The 18,982-nt window shown below is 38.9% G+C and overlaps 2 protein-coding genes across 3 annotated transcripts; one reads left to right on the forward strand and one right to left on the reverse strand.

The window, feature by feature from the left end:
• The first annotated feature begins 3,147 nt into the window (after positions 1 to 3,147).
• Positions 3,148 to 7,178, forward strand: LOC147849830 (diphthamide synthesis DPH2 family protein). The gene is made up of 4 exons (XM_087337186.1): positions 3,148 to 4,228; positions 4,653 to 5,418; positions 6,759 to 6,813; positions 6,904 to 7,178. Exons 1-2 carry the CDS (start codon positions 3,225 to 3,227, stop codon positions 5,188 to 5,190), a joined length of 1,542 nt encoding a protein of 513 aa, XP_087193312.1. The 5' UTR covers positions 3,148 to 3,224; the 3' UTR covers positions 5,191 to 5,418; positions 6,759 to 6,813; positions 6,904 to 7,178.
• Positions 7,179 to 9,405: 2,227 nt separating this feature from the next.
• On the reverse strand, positions 9,406 to 18,563 carry LOC147849831 (Cobalamin biosynthesis CobW-like protein). 2 transcript variants are annotated; one of them, XM_087336950.1, is made up of 10 exons: positions 18,435 to 18,563; positions 17,749 to 17,966; positions 11,363 to 11,477; positions 11,173 to 11,262; positions 10,487 to 10,669; positions 10,274 to 10,393; positions 10,070 to 10,177; positions 9,871 to 9,952; positions 9,709 to 9,783; positions 9,406 to 9,587 (listed from the first exon to the last, which is right to left on the reverse strand). In XM_087336950.1, exons 1-9 carry the CDS (start codon positions 18,546 to 18,548, stop codon positions 9,722 to 9,724), a joined length of 1,092 nt encoding a protein of 363 aa, XP_087193076.1. In that variant the 5' UTR covers positions 18,549 to 18,563; the 3' UTR covers positions 9,406 to 9,587; positions 9,709 to 9,721. The 2 variants fall into 2 exon arrangements, 1 of the variants encoding a protein (XP_087193076.1); XR_015531714.1 differs by lacking the exon at positions 9,406 to 9,587 and having other exon boundaries at positions 9,703 to 9,783; positions 10,048 to 10,177.
• Between the last annotated feature and the right edge of the window lie 419 nt (positions 18,564 to 18,982).

Raw genomic sequence — 18,982 nt, forward strand, 5'->3', positions numbered from 1 at the left:
CCTTAAGAGGTTTTCTGCCCTTTATATATGCAGGGTATAATTAGCCGTTCCCGCTTCCCCGCGTGAACCGTTACATACGTTACGCTTTATATAGTTTCTTATTCCTACGCTTTTGGCTGTCGGTTACTATTCCGGCGGACAACATCGAGACGTCGTTTTTGACGAGTCCGCATCTTGGTACGCACCAAAGACAACTCCAACTCTGACTCCGCTCGACCCGGAATTCGCCGAACAAGATATCGAGGATGAAGATCGCCTTACGCGCATATTCGAAGAAAGTCCGATCACGACCCGATTGAGCGGACCACAAGAGCCTTTGAGCAATCAAAGCACATCACGGCCTAGCCCGAAGATGGACAAAGGCAAGGCGAAAATGTCGGAATACGAAGCCGATCGCTTCAACGACGATGAGTCGACTCACTCACTCGACAGTGAGTTCGGCGGTTTCAAGGTACCAATCGGAGCTAAGAAAGCCCTCATCTCTGCAAATGAAAAACTCTGTCGATCCACCCGTGAAAAGAACACCGTAAGCGGATTCGGCTACAACAATTATATGGCGTACCATTACGCCTTTATGATGAAGGTAGCGACAGTACGGGAGCTGGAAACCTTTTCGGAAGCCGCGAAGGACCCGTGATGGATCGAAGCAATGAACGAGGAGATGCAGGCACTACGGAAGAACGAGACATGGGATCTCGTTTCCACCTCACCACACAAAAAGGCGATCAGATGCAGATGGATCTACAAGGTGAAGTATAATGTTGATGGCTCCGTAAACCGCTACAAAGCTCGACTCGTAGCGAAAGGATACGCTCAGACGCATGGCGTCGACTACGAAGAGACCTTTGCCCCGGTGGCAAAGATGACGACGGTGCAGACCGTAATTGCGCTTGCCGCGGCAAAAGGGTGGCACCTCCATCAAATGGACGTCAAGAACGCCTTTCTACAAGGCGAATTAGAAGAGGAGGTGTACATGATACAACCACCCGGCTTCAACTCGAGCACCCATCCGAAAGTTGTATGCCGACTCAAGAAGCCACTCTACAGCCTCAAGCAAGCACCACGTGCTTGGCATTCGAAGATAATGCAATATCTTCATCAAATCAGCTTCCGTATGTCATAATTGGACAACTCCCTCTACATATGAAGCGATTCCACAAGTCCGACCATCATCATTTAATATGTGGATGACCTAATAATTGGAGGTGAGCATCTAGTCGAAATCAATAAAGTCAAATCCCTCCTTTCCGACAAATTCGAGATGACGGACATGAAGGAGCTCCACTACTTCCTCGGCATCGAGGTAATTCGAACTCTGGCCAAAATCATAATTTCTCAACGGCACTACATCCTCAACTTGTTATACAAGTTCGGTATGGCTGAGTGCAAATCCGCGGCAACCCCGCTCGATCGCAATCTCAAACTCGATGCGAACTCCGGCACCAAAGTGTGTGAGCCGACTCAGTATCGGCAACTCATCGGGAGTCTCATCTACCTCACGATCACATGACCCGATCTCAGTTATCCGGTCGGTCTCCTTAGCCAATTCATGCAAACACCGCGTGATACTCACTTGGATTGCGCTAAGCGAGTTCTACGATACATGAGCGGCACAATGGATTGCGGCATCCTCTACAAGACCACGATGCCAATACGACTCGAGGGGTACACCGACGCCAATTGGGCCGACTATAAAGCTGATAGAAGATCAACCTCCGGATTTGTTTTCTCCCTCGGCAGCGGAGCAATATCCTGGAGTAGCAAGAAGCAGCCTATCATTGCTCTTTCGAGTACGGAGGCGGAATACAGGGGCGCAGCCGTAGCTGCGTGTGAAGTCGTATGGCTCAAGAGGATTTTGAAGGATCTGGGTGTACCCATCAAGGATTCGACCTCCCTTTACTGCGACAACATGAGCAGTATCTATCTGGCTCGGAACCCGGTGTTCCACGCGCGGACAAAGCACATCGAAGTGCACTATCACTTCATTCGAGAGCGCGTTCTAGCTGGCGATGTCGACCTACAACACATTAGCACCAATCTTCAAACGACTAACATCTTCACTAAAGCCTTAGGAGCCGACAAGCTATGGCAATTCATGACCGATCTCGGATTGACGATCCCTGACCTGCCAAGCTTGAGGGGGAGTACTGAAGAGACTATGCAATAACGCGATTCCGCAACCACGCAACGAAGCCGCGAAGAGTTGATCTACCGCGCAAAGCCGCGAAGAAAGACACAAGCCGAAGCACAGACTTCGTAACTACGCACAACGCAAGCTGGAGCACGGATCCCGTAACTCTACATAAATGCGAATCGACACGAGTCGATGCGGACTCCAGAACGCGAGTCGAAGCGAATTTCGGATATCGTCTGAAATCGACCCGACTTGAGCTTGAGGGGGCGTGTTGAGAATCAAGCTCAACTTGGTCTAATGTGTGAACTCACCTTGAGAGTGAATAAACACTCCAACGGTCAAGAGTCACCATTATGTCACCTCTTTGTATTCTAGCATTTAGTATGAGTCATAGAATCATATTCTATGACACATAACTTATGAGCTTTCACATTCCCCATGTTCCATGAGTCTTGTAGTTAATGAAGAGAGAGGGTGACTATATAAAGCACCCTCCTCCCACCTTGTAAAGAAGTCGTATCTTTCCCCTTTGTTAAAATACTTAACCTTGCATATACACTATGTGTGTGTCTCTCTCTCTCTATCTCATACACACACACACACACAGTTCACACCTATTCCGTTTCACAAGAATCCATCTCTTGATTCTTTACACATACATACATACATACATAGTACATACGTACATACACATATACATACATACATAGTATGTACGTACGTACGTACGTACACATATACATACATACATACATATCGTGGAGAAGGCAAGCCAAGGCCCAATGACCCGAAAAAACATCGATGTAAATCCGAGAGTGAGTTAACGGCCGGAGTTTGTTGTTGTCCGGACAAGTGTGAACGCAGAAGAAGAAGGTGTGCAGAGAGAGACAAAAACTTTGGAAGAATTAGGTCACATACATACATATATAAAGACCAAGGCTCTCTCTCCCCTGCACCAGGTAAACCCTAACCAATCCCTAATCCCCTTGGATCTGTGTGGATTTGTTCTCATCCCCATGCTTCTAAACCCTAACCCTACTTCTAAACCGTGTTTGATTATTGCAGCATCAACTGCTATCCCTTTGTAGATATGGTTCATCCCACCCCTGCCCTTACTGTTGTAGAAAACAGCCGCATCGACGACAAGCCCTGTGTAGATATGGCAGAGCCAACCCTAGCCCTTAACCCTGGTCTCAGTGATGAAGGCAACAGCAGCGTCAAGGGCAACCTAGGTGGAGGTATGGCATCGCCAAGCCAGAATTCTCACCCAAGCCCTAGCCCTAAATCAGAACAAAACCAAAGCCCTAATCCCAACTCCAACTCTAACTCCACCCTTGACCCTAATGGTGATGCAGGAAGCATTATTGTGAGCACTTCCACCAACACAAAGGAGAAGAAAGTAGCCCCACGCAGGTTTGTAAGGCAACAAGTACCGGATACAATCACCAATGACCCATCATTACTTGCAGCCATTGCAATTTTGCCTGCCCATTACAACTTGGAAATCCCAAAGACAATTTGGCGCCTGCGCCAGTCGAAAGCTAAGCGAGTTGCCCTCCAATTGCCAGAAGGTCTCCTCATGTTTGCACTTGTTTTATCTGATATCCTGGAGAAATTTGCCGATCTTGAAGAATGCTTCGTATTAGGTGATGTCACATATGGTGCTTGTTGTGTTGATGATTTCTCAGCTTTTGCACTGGGCGCTGACTTTTTGGTACATTATGGGCATAGTTGCCTTGTTCCCATTGATTCATCCATGATACCTTGCTTGTATGTGTTTGTTGAGATTCACATTGATGTACTTCATTTAATCGATACAATTAAGCTCAATTTTGATCCACATGAGAGGGTGGCGATGGCGGGGACAATACAATTTGGACCAGCTGTTCATAGTGCAAAGGCTGCCCTTTCAGGTGTACATTTTGAATCGGATGTGATTGTACCGCAAGAAAAGCCACTCTCGGGTGGAGAAGTACTGGGTTGTACTGCCCCTTCTATGCCACGCAACTCTGTGGATTCTTTTGTCTTTGTCTCAGATGGTCGCTTTCACATGGAAGCCTTCATGATTGCCAACCCTAGCATCAAAGCATTCAGGTTGGTTTATTTTGAAACCAAAAAACAAAATACATTAGGTTTTTGCCCAAAAAGAAAGCTAAAAGGCAGTTTTAAATTGTAATTTATATAAGGACTTTGGAATTCATCAAAATGAAAACATTGTCAGACTAACATGTTTGAAGAAGTTTAAAGCCTTGTTCTATTTATAAATTGTGAATTTACTCAAGGTATACAAAGTATCAAAATATGAATGTTTTTGGTTTAGAAATTCTTCAAAGTCCCATCTTTGCATCAATTTGAATATTTTATTTATGCATCATGAATTCATGACATAAAAATCTATCAAACTTTGAAAGTATTTCGTTCTAGGATATTTTTAAAGATGTGGATGTAATTTACGATTCAAAGATGGTTTACAAAATATGGAACCAAAAGTTATGCTTAAAATTCCATATTGGTTCAGGTATGACCCTTATTCTAAGGTTTTATCTCTGGAAGAGTATGATCACAAGGGCATGAGAAGTGGTCGAGAGAAAGCTATCAAGCAAGCGAGTTCTTTTATTGGTAAGCAATGGGGGGTTGTCTTAGGTACCTTGGGGCGTCAAGGAAACTTGAAAGTGTTATCCCATGTGGAGAAAAGGCTTGCTTCTCGAGAAATTGAATACAATGTATTTCTGGTATCGGAACTATCTCCGACAAAGATATCGTTGTTTGAAGATTCCATTCAAGTATGGGTGCAAATTGCTTGTCCAAGGCTATCAATTGATTGGGGAGAAGCATTCACTAAGCCTCTTCTCACACCTTATGAGGCAGAAGTTGCTCTTGGCTTTGTTGATGCACCTTGGAGCCGTAGCTGTTCTTCTTGCTCGTGCAACGAAGAGAAGAATGGTGATGGTAATCACAAAGAAGAATACGATGTCTATCCAATGGATTACTATGCGAGAGATGGTGGACCTTGGAACTCTTCTTATGCACCAAAACCACGGCCAAGGAAAGTGTAATCTGAAGGCGTTATTTGAGGAGGGTTATAGTATGTAATTGAAAGATGAAAAATACTATTTGAACTTTGGAGGCATTATATGAAGATGGTTTTGAAGATTGGAAGCGCTAAATTGCCAAGTATAATTTGAAGGCACTATAGGACCTGGAAGTATAGTTTGGAGGCATAAATATGGATGATTTGGCGTTGTTATCACGAGCTTGATTAAAAGTTGAACCTGGGAGTACAGGTTAGACTTTATACTCTTTTTTCACTTTTTTTCCTGATATATGCTCATTATCCTAATTTGGGTAGCTGCATTGAGGTCATTTTTAATCTAAATATGAACAAAGATGATATTATATCTTTATTGATTGGTCTATTGTGCACATAGATGGATGAATCTTCTTTATGTTTCCATACTTGAAGTTAAATCACATAGTTTTGTATTGTATTAGTGAATAATTATTTATGAGTATATTATATGTTTCTTATGTTATTTGCAAGATAGTGTGTAATGAGATATATATTATATATCCATGTTCTTTGGTGTATTACATGTTTCTTATTAGATCTTTGGTGGTTTAAATGGTGTGTAGAACTTTTCTTACATTAGTAAAAGTAATCCGCACAATACAGGTAGGCATTTGTTTTCACTGCCCATTATTTTTTCATCTCATTACCTTTTTAGTTCTTTGTGTGCATGCTAGAGAAATTGCTTACTAATATAACTTCCCTTCAATATTTTATCTAAAGTGAGTGAAGTGTGGGAACTACAGGGTTTCTCTTACAATTGGTGGTGGTACTAAACAAGGAATTGTCCTTATTCTTGGTGGTATGCATTAGTGCATTACTACTGTAAATGTGGACATAGATTTATTGACCGGTAGGTCTGCGGTGACTTTAGATGGTTGTGTAGAAGTTTTGATACAGCCATAAAGGCAATCCGCACAATGACCCACTGGTGTTTGTGTCATTTAATCATGATTATTTGCTTTTCATGTCATCAAGTTACCGTCCTAATTCTTGGTGGCTTGCATTGGGGGCATTCTCACTGTAAATATGGACGAAGATAAAATTATATCATAGTTTAACTGTGGAGAACTTAGATGGGTGTGAACTAGTATATGTGTACATCCATAAAGTTGAACCAAACAGTTGTGATTTATAAATATACGGTGAAAAAATTCCACAATGGCCTTAAGAGTTTTTCTCGATTTCCTCAATACCCTGTGTGTGTATGTTTCTCTTGAAAAATACCCTTTTGGCATTTAGGGGAATAAATAAAAACTCAAATGGGTATTTTGGAGTTCTTCCCTAATATAATATCATATGTAGTATGTATTACTATGTTTCTAATGCACAATATTATATGTTGATATATGTAAAGTATATACATACATACAATGCAGAAAATATGTTGAATGTAAAATATATACATACAATATAGCAATGCAGAGAATATGTTCTGCATGTGCATAATGCATGTAATATTGTTTGTAAGGTTGTGTCTGCATCTTTCAGTGATAATATAAGAGAGATTTGGATGGTGTTTGAATTTTTGACACATTGAATCTGAAATATTTACAGGGTTCTTATTATGGAGGCAAGATTTTGGAAACGCTCAGTTGATAACAGATTAGAGGTAATGGTGGCAGTTTCTCTTGTTATGTACTTTATGCTTTCTTTCCAGAATTTATCTTTGATGTGCAGTTACTTTTGGATGGTTGGGCAGATCATCGTCTTTCATAATGGAGATGTAGTAAAGTGACAAGTGACACAGCCTAGTTTGCACACTCTTATTTATCTGTAACACACAATGTGGGGTTATAACAGGGAATTTTTACTCTTATGATTCAGCTTCTCGAAGCTTTTCTCTGATATTTGTGATATCCTTGTAATGTTGATTAGCTGAATATGTGATATGGGTTTTATCAATGACTTGGCACCTTATTTTCTGCTGTGTTATGTATAGAAACAAGTGCAAATTTTCTGCACTGATTTTATCTTCTTTTGTCCAAGCATAGAAATGAGTATGTACAAATGTTAGACGTGTGATTTTGTCCCGTGGTCCTCAAACATAGAAATGAGGACAATAGTTCCGGTGCTCGTCTTTTTCATGCATATAAATGAGTAAACATTTCTTTGTCCCAAAAAACAAAAAAATGGTAATTTTTAGATGGTAAATAAGTAAATAAAGTGGAAATTAGGGAAATGAGCCATTTGTTCTCAAAGCAATATATCTAATGCATAGAAAGGTAGGTAAATTAAAAGGGCATTTCTTCTCTTTTTGAGTCATCTGCAAGTAGCCAATAATGGCACAATAATGACTTGGATGAAATTTATGGAACGGTTTGGAGAGATATTCTACCATATGTAGGGGGATAATATGCCCCAATGGGTTGCTTCCTTTTACTTACATAGAACACTTTGGAGAGATATATTTTACCAGATGTATGTAGGGGGTATCAAGCAAGTGCAGTAACTCATGGCTCTTTATAGTTCTCATTTTACGGTGTCAAGTAATGGTACTCATGACTCTTTATGATTCCCTGGAGGTATCATTTTATGGTCAAGCAAGTGTCATACTCTTAAACATGCACTCTGAATGAAATTGACTTTCACATGTGAAGCATGACAACTCCCTCTACATGTGAATCCACTGCCATGATGCCATTAGAGAACATATGGATATTGTCAAGAGAGTGAACCTACAATATTTGCCAAATTTGAAATGTACATATAGATATTCTTCATTAACTTTTCTGCATTGAGGTACTCTTCCATATATTTCATATGATCTTGTTTTCCCAACACTTGCATTTTCGATTTCGTAGTGATGCAAAGTGATCATGACATTGTTTTATTGTAACCTGAATATACAAAACTGCTTCCAACTCCATATATTGATGCAGCATAGTAAAGACATAATCAGAAACCTTCGTTCTTTTACAGTCATCTGTTCAGCCTCCATACCAATTCCCTCAGGCACTATGCAGTGGGTACTTCAGATTGCATAAAGTAGCTGATGTGATTATTAATGCAGGTTGTGGCATATTTCACAATGCAAAACTCCATGAAGACATTAATATATCTTTCTTTCTTAGTCTCTTAACCATAAATAAAGGGTGACCAGTGACCCATGTAATATCACCATAACATGGTCAATACATAATGTATGTATTGAACAATTGCTCCATTTTTTCTCTGAATCTCGTTGCTATGCCCCAATACCATAGGAGGCAGTACGGTTGCAAAGTAAATAAGGTAATAGGAAATTTAGGAAACTTTAATATCACATGCATACATAATTGTTCAACCAATTGTGTCCATAATCATAGTACACCAAGGTATATGGTTGACCACCAAAGGTACCATATTGATGAGCTACATGAATACAGTAACCTACCACTTAACAAAGTACCTAACTATGAGATTCAATGTCTTCATTCTTACGCATATGAAATTCCTATCATGCAATGTATACAATACACAGTGTTGACACTGCACATTAGGGATATGTTCAAGCGACAACATCTATGGTAGGTGTTTGGAGAGTTAAAACAAAAGACATAAAATCATCGTCGTGTGCATTAGTTGGGAGACATTATGGAAATGAAAGCATGTGTGAGCAATGGTGAGGAGAATGAAACTGTTGATGGGGTTGGGATAGGGTGTTGATGGGGTCACCAAGTGATAATGGGTGGGGGGTGGAGCCTTGCTCCCAAGGGGTTGAGCGTGAGGGGGGAGGGGAGAGAGATTAGAGAGGAAGAATTATTGTTATTATCATCCCATGTGGGGTTATATAGTACAGGCGGATTACACATCAACGTTATACATAGGGGTACATACCCCTCTATCCAATCACACACCCAACTCACTCATACTTTTTCATATCTACACACATGCACACACATGTGCATGTGTTCACATACGAATATCCTTACTCTTGTGCACATTACAAATACACTTAAGACAATACTTTTCACACAAAGGCTCTCACTCATCCATTCCCGTAGCTCTCGTACGGATAAGAAAAACATGGAGTATAGGTATGTGCTGTGACTCAAGTGGAGACAGTTGAGGACAAGGGGGATGTAAGAAGAAGTAAATAGGCCCTAAAAACGGGAATGGCCAAAAAGAAAAATACGTAGAAAATGGAGCTTACAAAGGAGCACAAGCCTACAAAATTATATACGTCGATGTACACATGCAAGAATTTGAAAATGGACATAGATGAATAACATCAATGTGCTGGAATATGTAGCTTACAATGAATGAACTACATTCAAAAACAATTTCAGCTGCAATGCCATTGATGTTTTTCTCTTAATCAGGTGTAATCGCACATATTCAGGTGCCGATGTAGATTCATGAAGATAAAAATTTCACCCAACAAGGTTCCATTTTCACTAACCCCTGATATGCAGATAAAAATAATGAACACTTTAAAAGGAGACTTACATGTAGCTAAACAATTCAAGATCAGAAGTTTTTTGTATGAAAGCTAAATTATTATATACAAATGCAAAATCATCACCTGTCTGTTATAATTACTCATTACATATGCACTCCCGGAATGACTCTGATAAGAGCTCCTTGTTCAAGCTCTTACCTGCATGACGCTCACCAAGTTACAGAAACTCAGGTACATTAAAAGGTAAAAGTGATCAATATTAATGCTCAAAAAAATGCTTCTAACCAATAAAGACAATCTTGTTGATTTGCTTCTCATCAACTCCCCATTTCTGCACTGGTACAATTTCATAGATATCTCGAACTGCCTGGACAATAAACGCAAACTAGAAATTGAATCGAAATTTTGATCTTGAAAACATGAATTATTTTCCAGGGCAAATAGCTCGCAAATGAAAGTTACTTGTATACACCATGTCTTTAACCTGGAGCATGTGTGACTGATCAGAACCATGTATATTCAAAACTCCTTTAGCTCGAAGAATTTCAACACCTTGTTGTTCCCATAGTAGTTGCTCCAACCACTCTTTCACCTACGTGGAACCAAACATTGACATGAGTTCACAATTCATCTTCATAAAGCTAAAGTTTTCTTTTCATCAAAACACAGGCCCAAAGTTTGATCATACCTTGTCTAGATAAGCTTTACCAATTTCAGTTATACAGACAGTGATCACTTTCACATTGTGATAATCCGGATTCGAACTTGAATCAGCCAGATCCAAAGGTATACTCTTGCTGGAAAATTGCTATCATAGATAAAGAGGTGTTTAAGTTTTCATGTTATGAGTCTTCCGAAGAGAAAGAAGATAAGAGTAGAGTTGAGGTATATGCAATTTCACCTCTCTATCATATGCTCTGCATTCAAGAATTTCACTCCAGTTAACCCGGCAGTGTTCCGTTCGAACTATCTTTGCCAAAGAATTTATTTGATGGATTTCATTCTCTAAATCACTGATTCTTTGTGCTATACTGCCTTCATCCACCTTTCCAAGCGAATCAATCTTGTTGACAATCACAACATCCTGCAATATTGACTTACAGTCAATAATAACTGAACAAAAAAGCAAATCGCTAGCTACAAGCACATTTCTGTTATTGGATAAGCACATGCCCCAGACTTGGCAGAGGATTAATCTTTAATGAGTCAATAATAACAGAACAAAAATGCAAATCGCTAGCTACAAGCACACCTCTGTTATTGGATAAGCACATGCCCCAGACTTGGCAGAGGATTAAACTTTAATGAGTCAATAATAACAGAACAAAAAAGTAAATCGCTAGCTACAAGCACACTGCTGCTCTAAAAAGCAAAAAATACCTTTGGAAGCTCCAAATTACAATCAGTGTATCTGTGGTCCAACTCCAAACAAAATAAAATATCACAACTCTTATGCTACGCTAAACAAAAATATATTTGGGATAGACGCATACATTTAAAAGAGATTCTGTATTAATGAAACTAATGATGACTTCTTTGCAATTTTATAACATTTGCGACCAGATCACATTAGAGACTTTTCCTAACCGCATACGCTATCTGCAGGAATGCCTCCGATATTTTCCCCGATTCTTTTTGCTCATGCAACTGGTAATTGAAGTTCTTTGCATCCACAACCTGTAATAGCACCAGGGAATGAATAAAGTCAAATTCTCTATTTGACATATTCGTACCTACTACTTAGATAATAAAGCTTCCATTTTTTTTAGATGTAAACCGTAATTATTGAATTGATGTAAATTGTTGACTCCAGTTCATCATCAACCCATAAGGCTGAAACTATTGCGCCAGGGTTAGCAAGGCCTGTTGTTTCTAGCAAGATATGATCAAATCTGCCACCCAAAGTAAGAATAAGAAATCCATTGCGAGCTAGCAAAAAAATACAACATTCTGAAATTATCTTTTTGATGTCTGACACATAATTTAATGTTTCTCAGTCTCAGTTCCATGCTAAATCAATGTCTAGTGCTTACAGATAAGCGGAATAAAACAATTGATAGGCCAAGTATCGAGATTGTTGATAAAGATTGGCATCATGTAAAGGGTAAGTCAAAGGGGAAATCAATGAATATGCGACATAATAATGTGCCCACAACTCGTCATACTACTTATCAAGGTAGTTCAGGAACAAGAAAGGGGCCTCAGAAAGCTCCTTGACAATGACAATTTAGAGAGAAAAAATTATCCCTTCAACTTCAATTTGATTCATTGGGATGGGTTGTAAATCCATTGAACCCTCGAGGTTCTCGTCAAGTGGGAGGACCTAAATAAAAGGTTTTTGTAGATGGCCCTGGGGATGTGGTGCATGAAAACCCATATGCAACATCAGAACACGCTTTGATTAGTTTCATGGCATCAGTTGCTCTAAGGAGCAAATGCACCCATAATATCATTGTGAGAGGGGGCATATCCTCATAAGAAGAATGTATTATGAAAAACTTTGTTTAGTAGAGAATGGGATATATTATGTGCAGTTGGTTCAGCATAAGTGTCATGAGTTAGCAGGGTCTACAATTTATTTACATGGACATTCATCAATCCATGCAAGATATCTTAGTAACCATAACTCAGGTGTGGTGTTAATTGTGCGGGATAAGTATTATCCTCAAGTTGTGTATAATGATCCTTTTGATTGGTCTTTGATTGGTCTTTGATTATAGGAATCTTCAACTGTTTAAAGCCTTCTCACTTCCACTTTTCCAAGATTATTCTCTCTTATTCCTCATTTATTGTACCTGATCAGTAGTACAAGAGTCACTTAACTACCAAACAACCACTTCACCCAAGTTCCCCGAATTTGTATACCAGCCTCTTTAATAAGAACTTTTATTTTCTCTACACTTTGGTTGTGTCGCTACTTTTTGCAACTATTTTGCTTTGTTGTCTAACAGACTTCTCACAGCTTGGCTGTATCTATTTTTTTCTTCTAACTGTTTCGCTGCTGCTACTAACATCTTTTCTCACATTGTATCAGAGCTATGAGGTCTCTATAGCCTCAGCCTGATTTTTGCCTAAGAGCACACAACCCTATCTTCTTTTATCCCATTCTCCCACCCTTAAGAGGTATGTTCTTTTCTTTGCAACCTCCCTCCCCACCCTAAAGAGGAGGTTCTCTTAGCTTGGTATGACAAAATTGATGCATTCTTTCTCTCTCCTGGGTTTCAGCACTATTATGCTGACAATAATCTCTATGTCTTTTACCAAGATGATTTGTTATGCTTCTAATTACAAGGTCCCCTCCTAAAATACAGCACCTCCACACTGACCTCAAAACCACTTGAAAAGACTGATTTAGAACTTCTCTGTTACTTCTTCGGTATGAAGGTCTGTAAATCACATGGTGGTATCTTCCTCGGCCAACATAGGTATCTCATGCCATTTCTTAAAACCTATGGCATGTCAAATTGCAAGCCACTCTCATGTCCCATGGATCCAAACTCAAAGGTATCTCATGAAGATGATTCGCCCATATTTGAAGAAATCACAAAATATAGAACGTTAATTGGGTCTCTTCTTTACTTAACTTACACCAACCCTAATTTGTTCTATAATGTGAGTACTCTCAGCCAATTCTCAAGTGCTCCAACACAAAGTCATTTGCAAGCAACTATTCATGTTCTTAGGTATTTGGCCACATACTCAAATATGGTTTCTTTTCCTAAGGTCAGGCTTTAAGCTTGTTGGCTCTTCCAACATAGATTGGGCAAGTGACATTGATTCTACACATTCCACATCCGGCTATTGCTTTGTGCTAGGCTCAAGCTTAATTTCTATTTCTTGGAAATCAAAGAAGCAAAATTCTATTTCTACTTCATGGACCGAAGTTGAATATCAAGCCTATTTGGATACATGTTATGAGTTGCTTTGGCTAATGTAATGCTCTGTCACATTGGGTGTTGCATCTCAATCTACAAAACATTCAATCATGGATGATCTTGAGCAAATTGCTTGGGTTGTGGAGGTTCTTAACTTGGATGTAAGGACATGGTTGCATGGCAATGATCCAAGATTTACCTTCCAATTTGCATAACATAGACAAACATCTGTGGAGTTTCTTAATTTGGATGTATGGACATGGTTGCATGGAAATGATCCAAGACTTACCTTCCAATTTGCATAACATACATAGACATGGAGTTGGCTAGATAGAATGTATGTGATGCATAATAATTTCTTTTTACCAACATCACTTCGTATAACAATCCAATGAGATGTGGAATTTTCAAACCACCTCCCTATTTGTTTGGAAATGTGCAATCATGCAATTGACATGTATAAATCCTTACTTGGAAATCCTCCATTATGCTTTCACTCTTCTCTTTTGTTCAACCTCACTTTGATTCTCTTATGGATCAAAATTTGGTGAATTTTTCACAACAAGTGGATAATAAGGGAGTAAAGGCATGGATACAACTTTAGAAATATTAAGATCATTCATCATATGTATGGGTTTACCAATGCCCAACAACAATGGGATCTCACAAGTGCTCTCTAGGTGTAATGCATTATTGATACATCCACCATTAGATGAGGAGCTTTTGGATATCCGAAGTCAATTGCAAGTCATTATTCTCAATTGAAATGTCAAAGTTATTGTTATGTCAAGATATGACAACTAAAGGATGGGCTCATAGATAATCAAAGTCAACCTCATTTGTTTTTCCAAAGCGAGCTAGCAAAAAAATACAAATGAAGTTTTTTTAGGCAATATTTCCACATTTTAAAGGGGCCCCTAACTTTGATGTTTCAACATTGTTGGGATTCTCGTTTTATGCCCAAGCATGGAAGGTTGGTCTCATTACATTAGTTTTGAAGTTGGCATCCAGAGTCATTTCACTAGTGGCGACCTATTCCTTTGATGGGGGTTTTGTATAATATATTTACAAAGGACTTGGCAAATAGATTACAAAGGTAGTTGCCAAAGTTGATACATCCCGCCCAATATAGTTTCAATGCAGGTAGGAACATATTGTATAATGTGTTGAATGTTCAAATGGCCATAGATTATGCATGACACACTCATCAAAATTTGATTAACGTGCAATTAGATTTGAAGAGAGCTTATGATCATGTTAAGTGGTCCTTTGTTTTGGAGTTAATGCATACAATGGGCTTTGGACCATGTATGTGTCACATCTCATATTTTTATTAGGATAAGATGTTGGGATTACATCAAATATTGCTCTCACGAGATTTGTTCATCAAGGATGCCCAATTAGCTCATTGTTGTTTGCTATTGTTACTCATCCCTTATTGGTGACTAGCAACTAATGGTGACATTGTGAGCTTACACCTTCCATCTGGGTGGCAATTGATAGTGTAAGCTTTGGCAGATGATTCTTTCATGTTTCTATAAGCCTCGCATGACAATCTTGGGAAAGCGATGCTCATATGGAACCAATTTACATTGGCAATTGGATTGCATATTAATTGGAGAAAGGGATCTAAGATGGCAAGGATCAGATAAATATAATCATGATAAACCCCAAGTTGTCAATTTATCCCCACAAGCATTCTTAGAGTGCACATTTTGTGATAGCGCCCCAAATGAGAAGTAGCTATGGTGCAACCCGGCCATGTGGGTCAATAATGTGTCAATGTAGGAAACCATAGATGACTAGGATAGAATGTATTTAGGAAAAAGGGAAGTAGGGTAATAGGATGGAATAGTCAAGTCGACTAGAAGAATATTTTGTGGGCAAGTTAAGATGTACTTAGGCTTGAAGTATGTGCCATTGACTTTAAGATAAGTACTATCTAGCACTAGCTTCTATCTAGGGAGCTAGATCATATTAAATATCATGTCAATCGACAAAAAAGAAATATCCCCATTACCATCAATTGATTTACACATTAAAGGCAACATTGAGACCAAACAAAGAATATAATCCACTCTCTCTATCTCTTACCAAGTGGCTGTGATTATTATCTGTCCCCACTAATTTTGTAGTCAACTGGTCTACATCCCATCTAAGCTCTAAGGTGTGAGCACGTGTGGACTACCATTGCGAGCTACTCTCATATGTAATAGAAAGTTTATTTTCATAAATACATCTCTATGATTATAGCTCCATATGCCTATCTAATCGATTCTCAATCTTTTTAACAGGATCTATGGTTAGAAAAGTATTTTTCGACACTTAGGGGTATCTATTGGTTATGAATGAGACGAATGGCCAATTCATTGAATGGATGTCTAGCAAGTTAATGGATAAGCTCATGTATTGGAAGTCACAATCTTGGCCATTTAGTGTATGCCTAAGCTTTGCATTTTGTTTTGCAACCTCTTCGATATTTTTTGTGGAGAAAAAGAGATAAGATGGGAATCACATGGTTTGTATGGAACAATCTAGCAACTCCTAAGCATTGAGAGGGAGTGGGAACGACAATATGAGACTTACCTATGCATATTATGGCTCATATATTTTCGTTCTTGCAAGACATGTGTTCAAACTCACAACCATGGATATCTATTGCCCAATATTTCATTGAGAATGATGGCATCATGGACAATTATTGGGTGGATGTAGTCCACTTAAGATTCCCCACTATTCATGTGCAAAACACTTGGTTGTCTCATGGCATGTAGCACTCTTGTTATTTCTATGGAAACCATTATCTAGTAAAGAGCATTGTAATTCTCTGTAAAAATTGTTGCACGTGTCTTTTCGGTTATCATGTTGAACTAGAACAGAGAGATTGCACTCTTAGGTTTAATCACTTGTTTCGTTTGGAAGTCAAAGAGGTTGAGGCTTAATCTCAAAGAATATTGGAGTTTGTTGAAGCACGACAATCATTATGTATTCTACCCAATTATTTATTTATCTAGCAACAACTACAAAATATAACATTGTTGCAAGGTCCTTTACCTCTACAAATCATAGAGAAACCATGGTTTGATAGGAATTTACAGGAACACACATCATTGAGTTTCTAGTGTTATTGTTCCATTGAGTTTCTTCGATGGCTATCATCTAAGGCTGCCCAATTATTTATTTATCTAGCAACATCTACAAAATAATTGGGCAGATGTAAGGAAGGTCTTCATTCACAAAGTTTTGATTGGGAATTTGCCTTTGGTATTATCTCTAAAGCAATATGACAGCACGCAATTACTTCTTTTAAATTGTTCAAGTGGGAGATAGAACTCATCGTTTCTTATGATGTTTGATTGCTTGTCAAATCTAGAGTTACATTTCTACAATTCGACAAGCTTTGTCATGGTGTATTTAACTCCAAGTGGGTGGGTGTTGGCACAATTAATACAATTGACCCAAAATCAAAGATGGAGATTGTTTCCCTATTTCTAAGATATTAGGGATTGCATCATAATTGGGATGTGCACAATGCTTTTATATTTGATGGTAGGCATAGAATCAAAGCATATCTACAAAAGTTGAAAGGGGTACTAATATGACAATTTTCCTTATTGGGGCAAATAAAAATTGTTTCCTCGGTGGAGTCTTTGTCTTGCCCATTGGCAATTCAATATGCTTCATTGCTCGTGTAGTGATGACCATACTCCACATGGTACACATTGTAAGTAGTGTTTTTCACACACATTTTTCAAAATAATTCTGTTTTCACCAAGAGAGAGAGAGAGAGAGAGAATAGAATACAAAATTTTATCTTCTATGATGAGGCCAATTTTGTCCTATGGGACTAAATAAACATATCATCTTGTTGTGACTCCTTCCTAAGAAGGGTATTACTAAGAATTTTGACCTATGGAACCAAGAACTCTCGATGTGAAAATAATGCATGCACACATGTGCCCACCCTTCTCGGTGGAAATTTGGGTATGACACTCACATTATCATGCCCATTTAGCAGAGAGAGAATGTAAGACAAATTGAGAGATAAAGAATAAGGAATGCACACGACACACCATAAAGGAAGGAGGGGGAGGAGGAGGAAAAGCAAGAAAGACGAAGAAGCAAAAGGAGAAAGAAGGAGGAAGACCATAAGACAAACAAAGAGACAACGAATAGAGCATGCACACAACACGCCACAAAGGAAGGAGGAGGAGGAGGAGGAAAAGCAAGAAAGAAGGAGAAGCAAAAGAAGGAAGAAGTAAGGAGTAATAGTGCAAATTAACTATACTTGTCTTGATGCTCGGCCAACTGTTCAAGTGCTTGAAGAAGACTATGTTTTACACTGCAACACACACAACCATTGGGTAGCTCAATCCACTCTTCAAAAAGGCTCTCCTCTTGGCCTCGATTAACTGCCAACTTTTCTATGCCAAGCGCCTCCCCAAATTCATTAAGTATAACTGCGATCCTTAGGCCATGTTGCTCTTTCAGTATATAATTCACAAGCTGCAAAGGATGAAGAAATTTGCCAATGAGGATGAAAAAAAAAAACTTGAAACCCAAAACCTAAACCACAAACTGTTATCTTTCTCTATGCCTAGCACCTGCTGAACTTGTTAAATAGAATGGCAATCTCTAAAGCATTTTGTTCAAAAACACTAAACCCAGAATATCATAAGATATATTGGCAATTTGAAGGCATAATTAGATAAGCAAGTTCTCATGAAGAAAAAACACCCAAACCTAGATCCAAAGGATTTTTGAACATATTCTCTTTTGGAAAAGTTCTCATGAACAAGAGGGAAGTTCCTAAAGCCTAGAATTGTATAGGAAGCCCTAACTCTATCCCTAACCCCAAACCCAACCAACCGCTAGCTCTAGACCCTAACTCTAATCACTTAATCCTTAAAAAACCCACAAATGCAGTTCAAAAACGTGAATTCAACGGAAGACAAGAGAGCTGAGAGATCATACCGTCGTTTTGCCAGAGCCGAGATAACCAGTGATGACTGTGACTCCTGTTGATGCCTTTTGAGGAGCATGATGTCCTTGCAGAGGCACGGCAACAGGAATCTCTTCTTCTTCCATATTAGAAATTCAAAAAAGAGAGGATGAATTGCCTCACATAATTCTTGAGGGGAAAGACAGTGTTCTGAATCAACCAAAGTAAGAATAAAATGAAAACACACACAAAGCGCCCAGAAATCGGCAATGGTTCAGTTTGAACTGGACTGAACCGTGAAACCGCAGCTTGACGGTTTAATGGTTTAAACAGTTCAGTTCAGTTCAAGTTCAGGTTTTTTTAACCGTTCGAATTGGTTCGATTCAAACAGTTTGAATCCGTGGTTTAAATGGTTTAAGGTCATCACTTGAAATTTGTTTTCTTAAACATTTTTCTGAACAACCTTTTCATTTAAGCGTAATTCTTGACATTTTAGGGGAAATTTTTTTAATTTGAGCTATAACTTGAAAACCGAAACTGAACCACGAAACTGCACGGATCTTACTAGGGGTACATCTTT

The sequence above is a fragment of the Azolla caroliniana genome, unplaced genomic scaffold (assembly GCF_043228905.1).
Source record: "Azolla caroliniana isolate FFs.n. ecotype wild unplaced genomic scaffold, voAzoCaro1.0.p SCAF_22, whole genome shotgun sequence".
NCBI classification, from domain to species: Eukaryota; Viridiplantae; Streptophyta; class Polypodiopsida; order Salviniales; family Salviniaceae; genus Azolla; species Azolla caroliniana.

What these genes read in the sequence shown, in the direction of transcription:
- LOC147849830 (XM_087337186.1), top strand. Translation starts at nt 3,225, where the DNA reads ATGGTTCATCCCACCCCTGCCCTTACTGTTGTAGAAAACAGCCGCATC. An exon ending in CCTAGCATCAAAGCATTCAG is followed by an intron (nt 4,229 to 4,652) that starts GTTGGTTTATTT and finishes ATATTGGTTCAG; the next exon opens with GTATGACCCTTATTCTAAGG.
- LOC147849831 (XM_087336950.1), bottom strand. Translation starts at nt 18,548, where the DNA reads ATGGAAGAAGAAGAGATTCCTGTTGCCGTGCCTCTGCAAGGACATCAT. An exon ending in TTGGCCGAGCATCAAGACAA is followed by an intron (nt 11,478 to 17,748) that starts GTATAGTTAATT and finishes TTTGGGTGGCAG; the next exon opens with ATTTGATCATATCTTGCTAG. An exon ending in CAACAAGATTGTCTTTATTG is followed by an intron (nt 9,784 to 9,870) that starts GTTAGAAGCATT and finishes AGCGTCATGCAG; the next exon opens with GTAAGAGCTTGAACAAGGAG.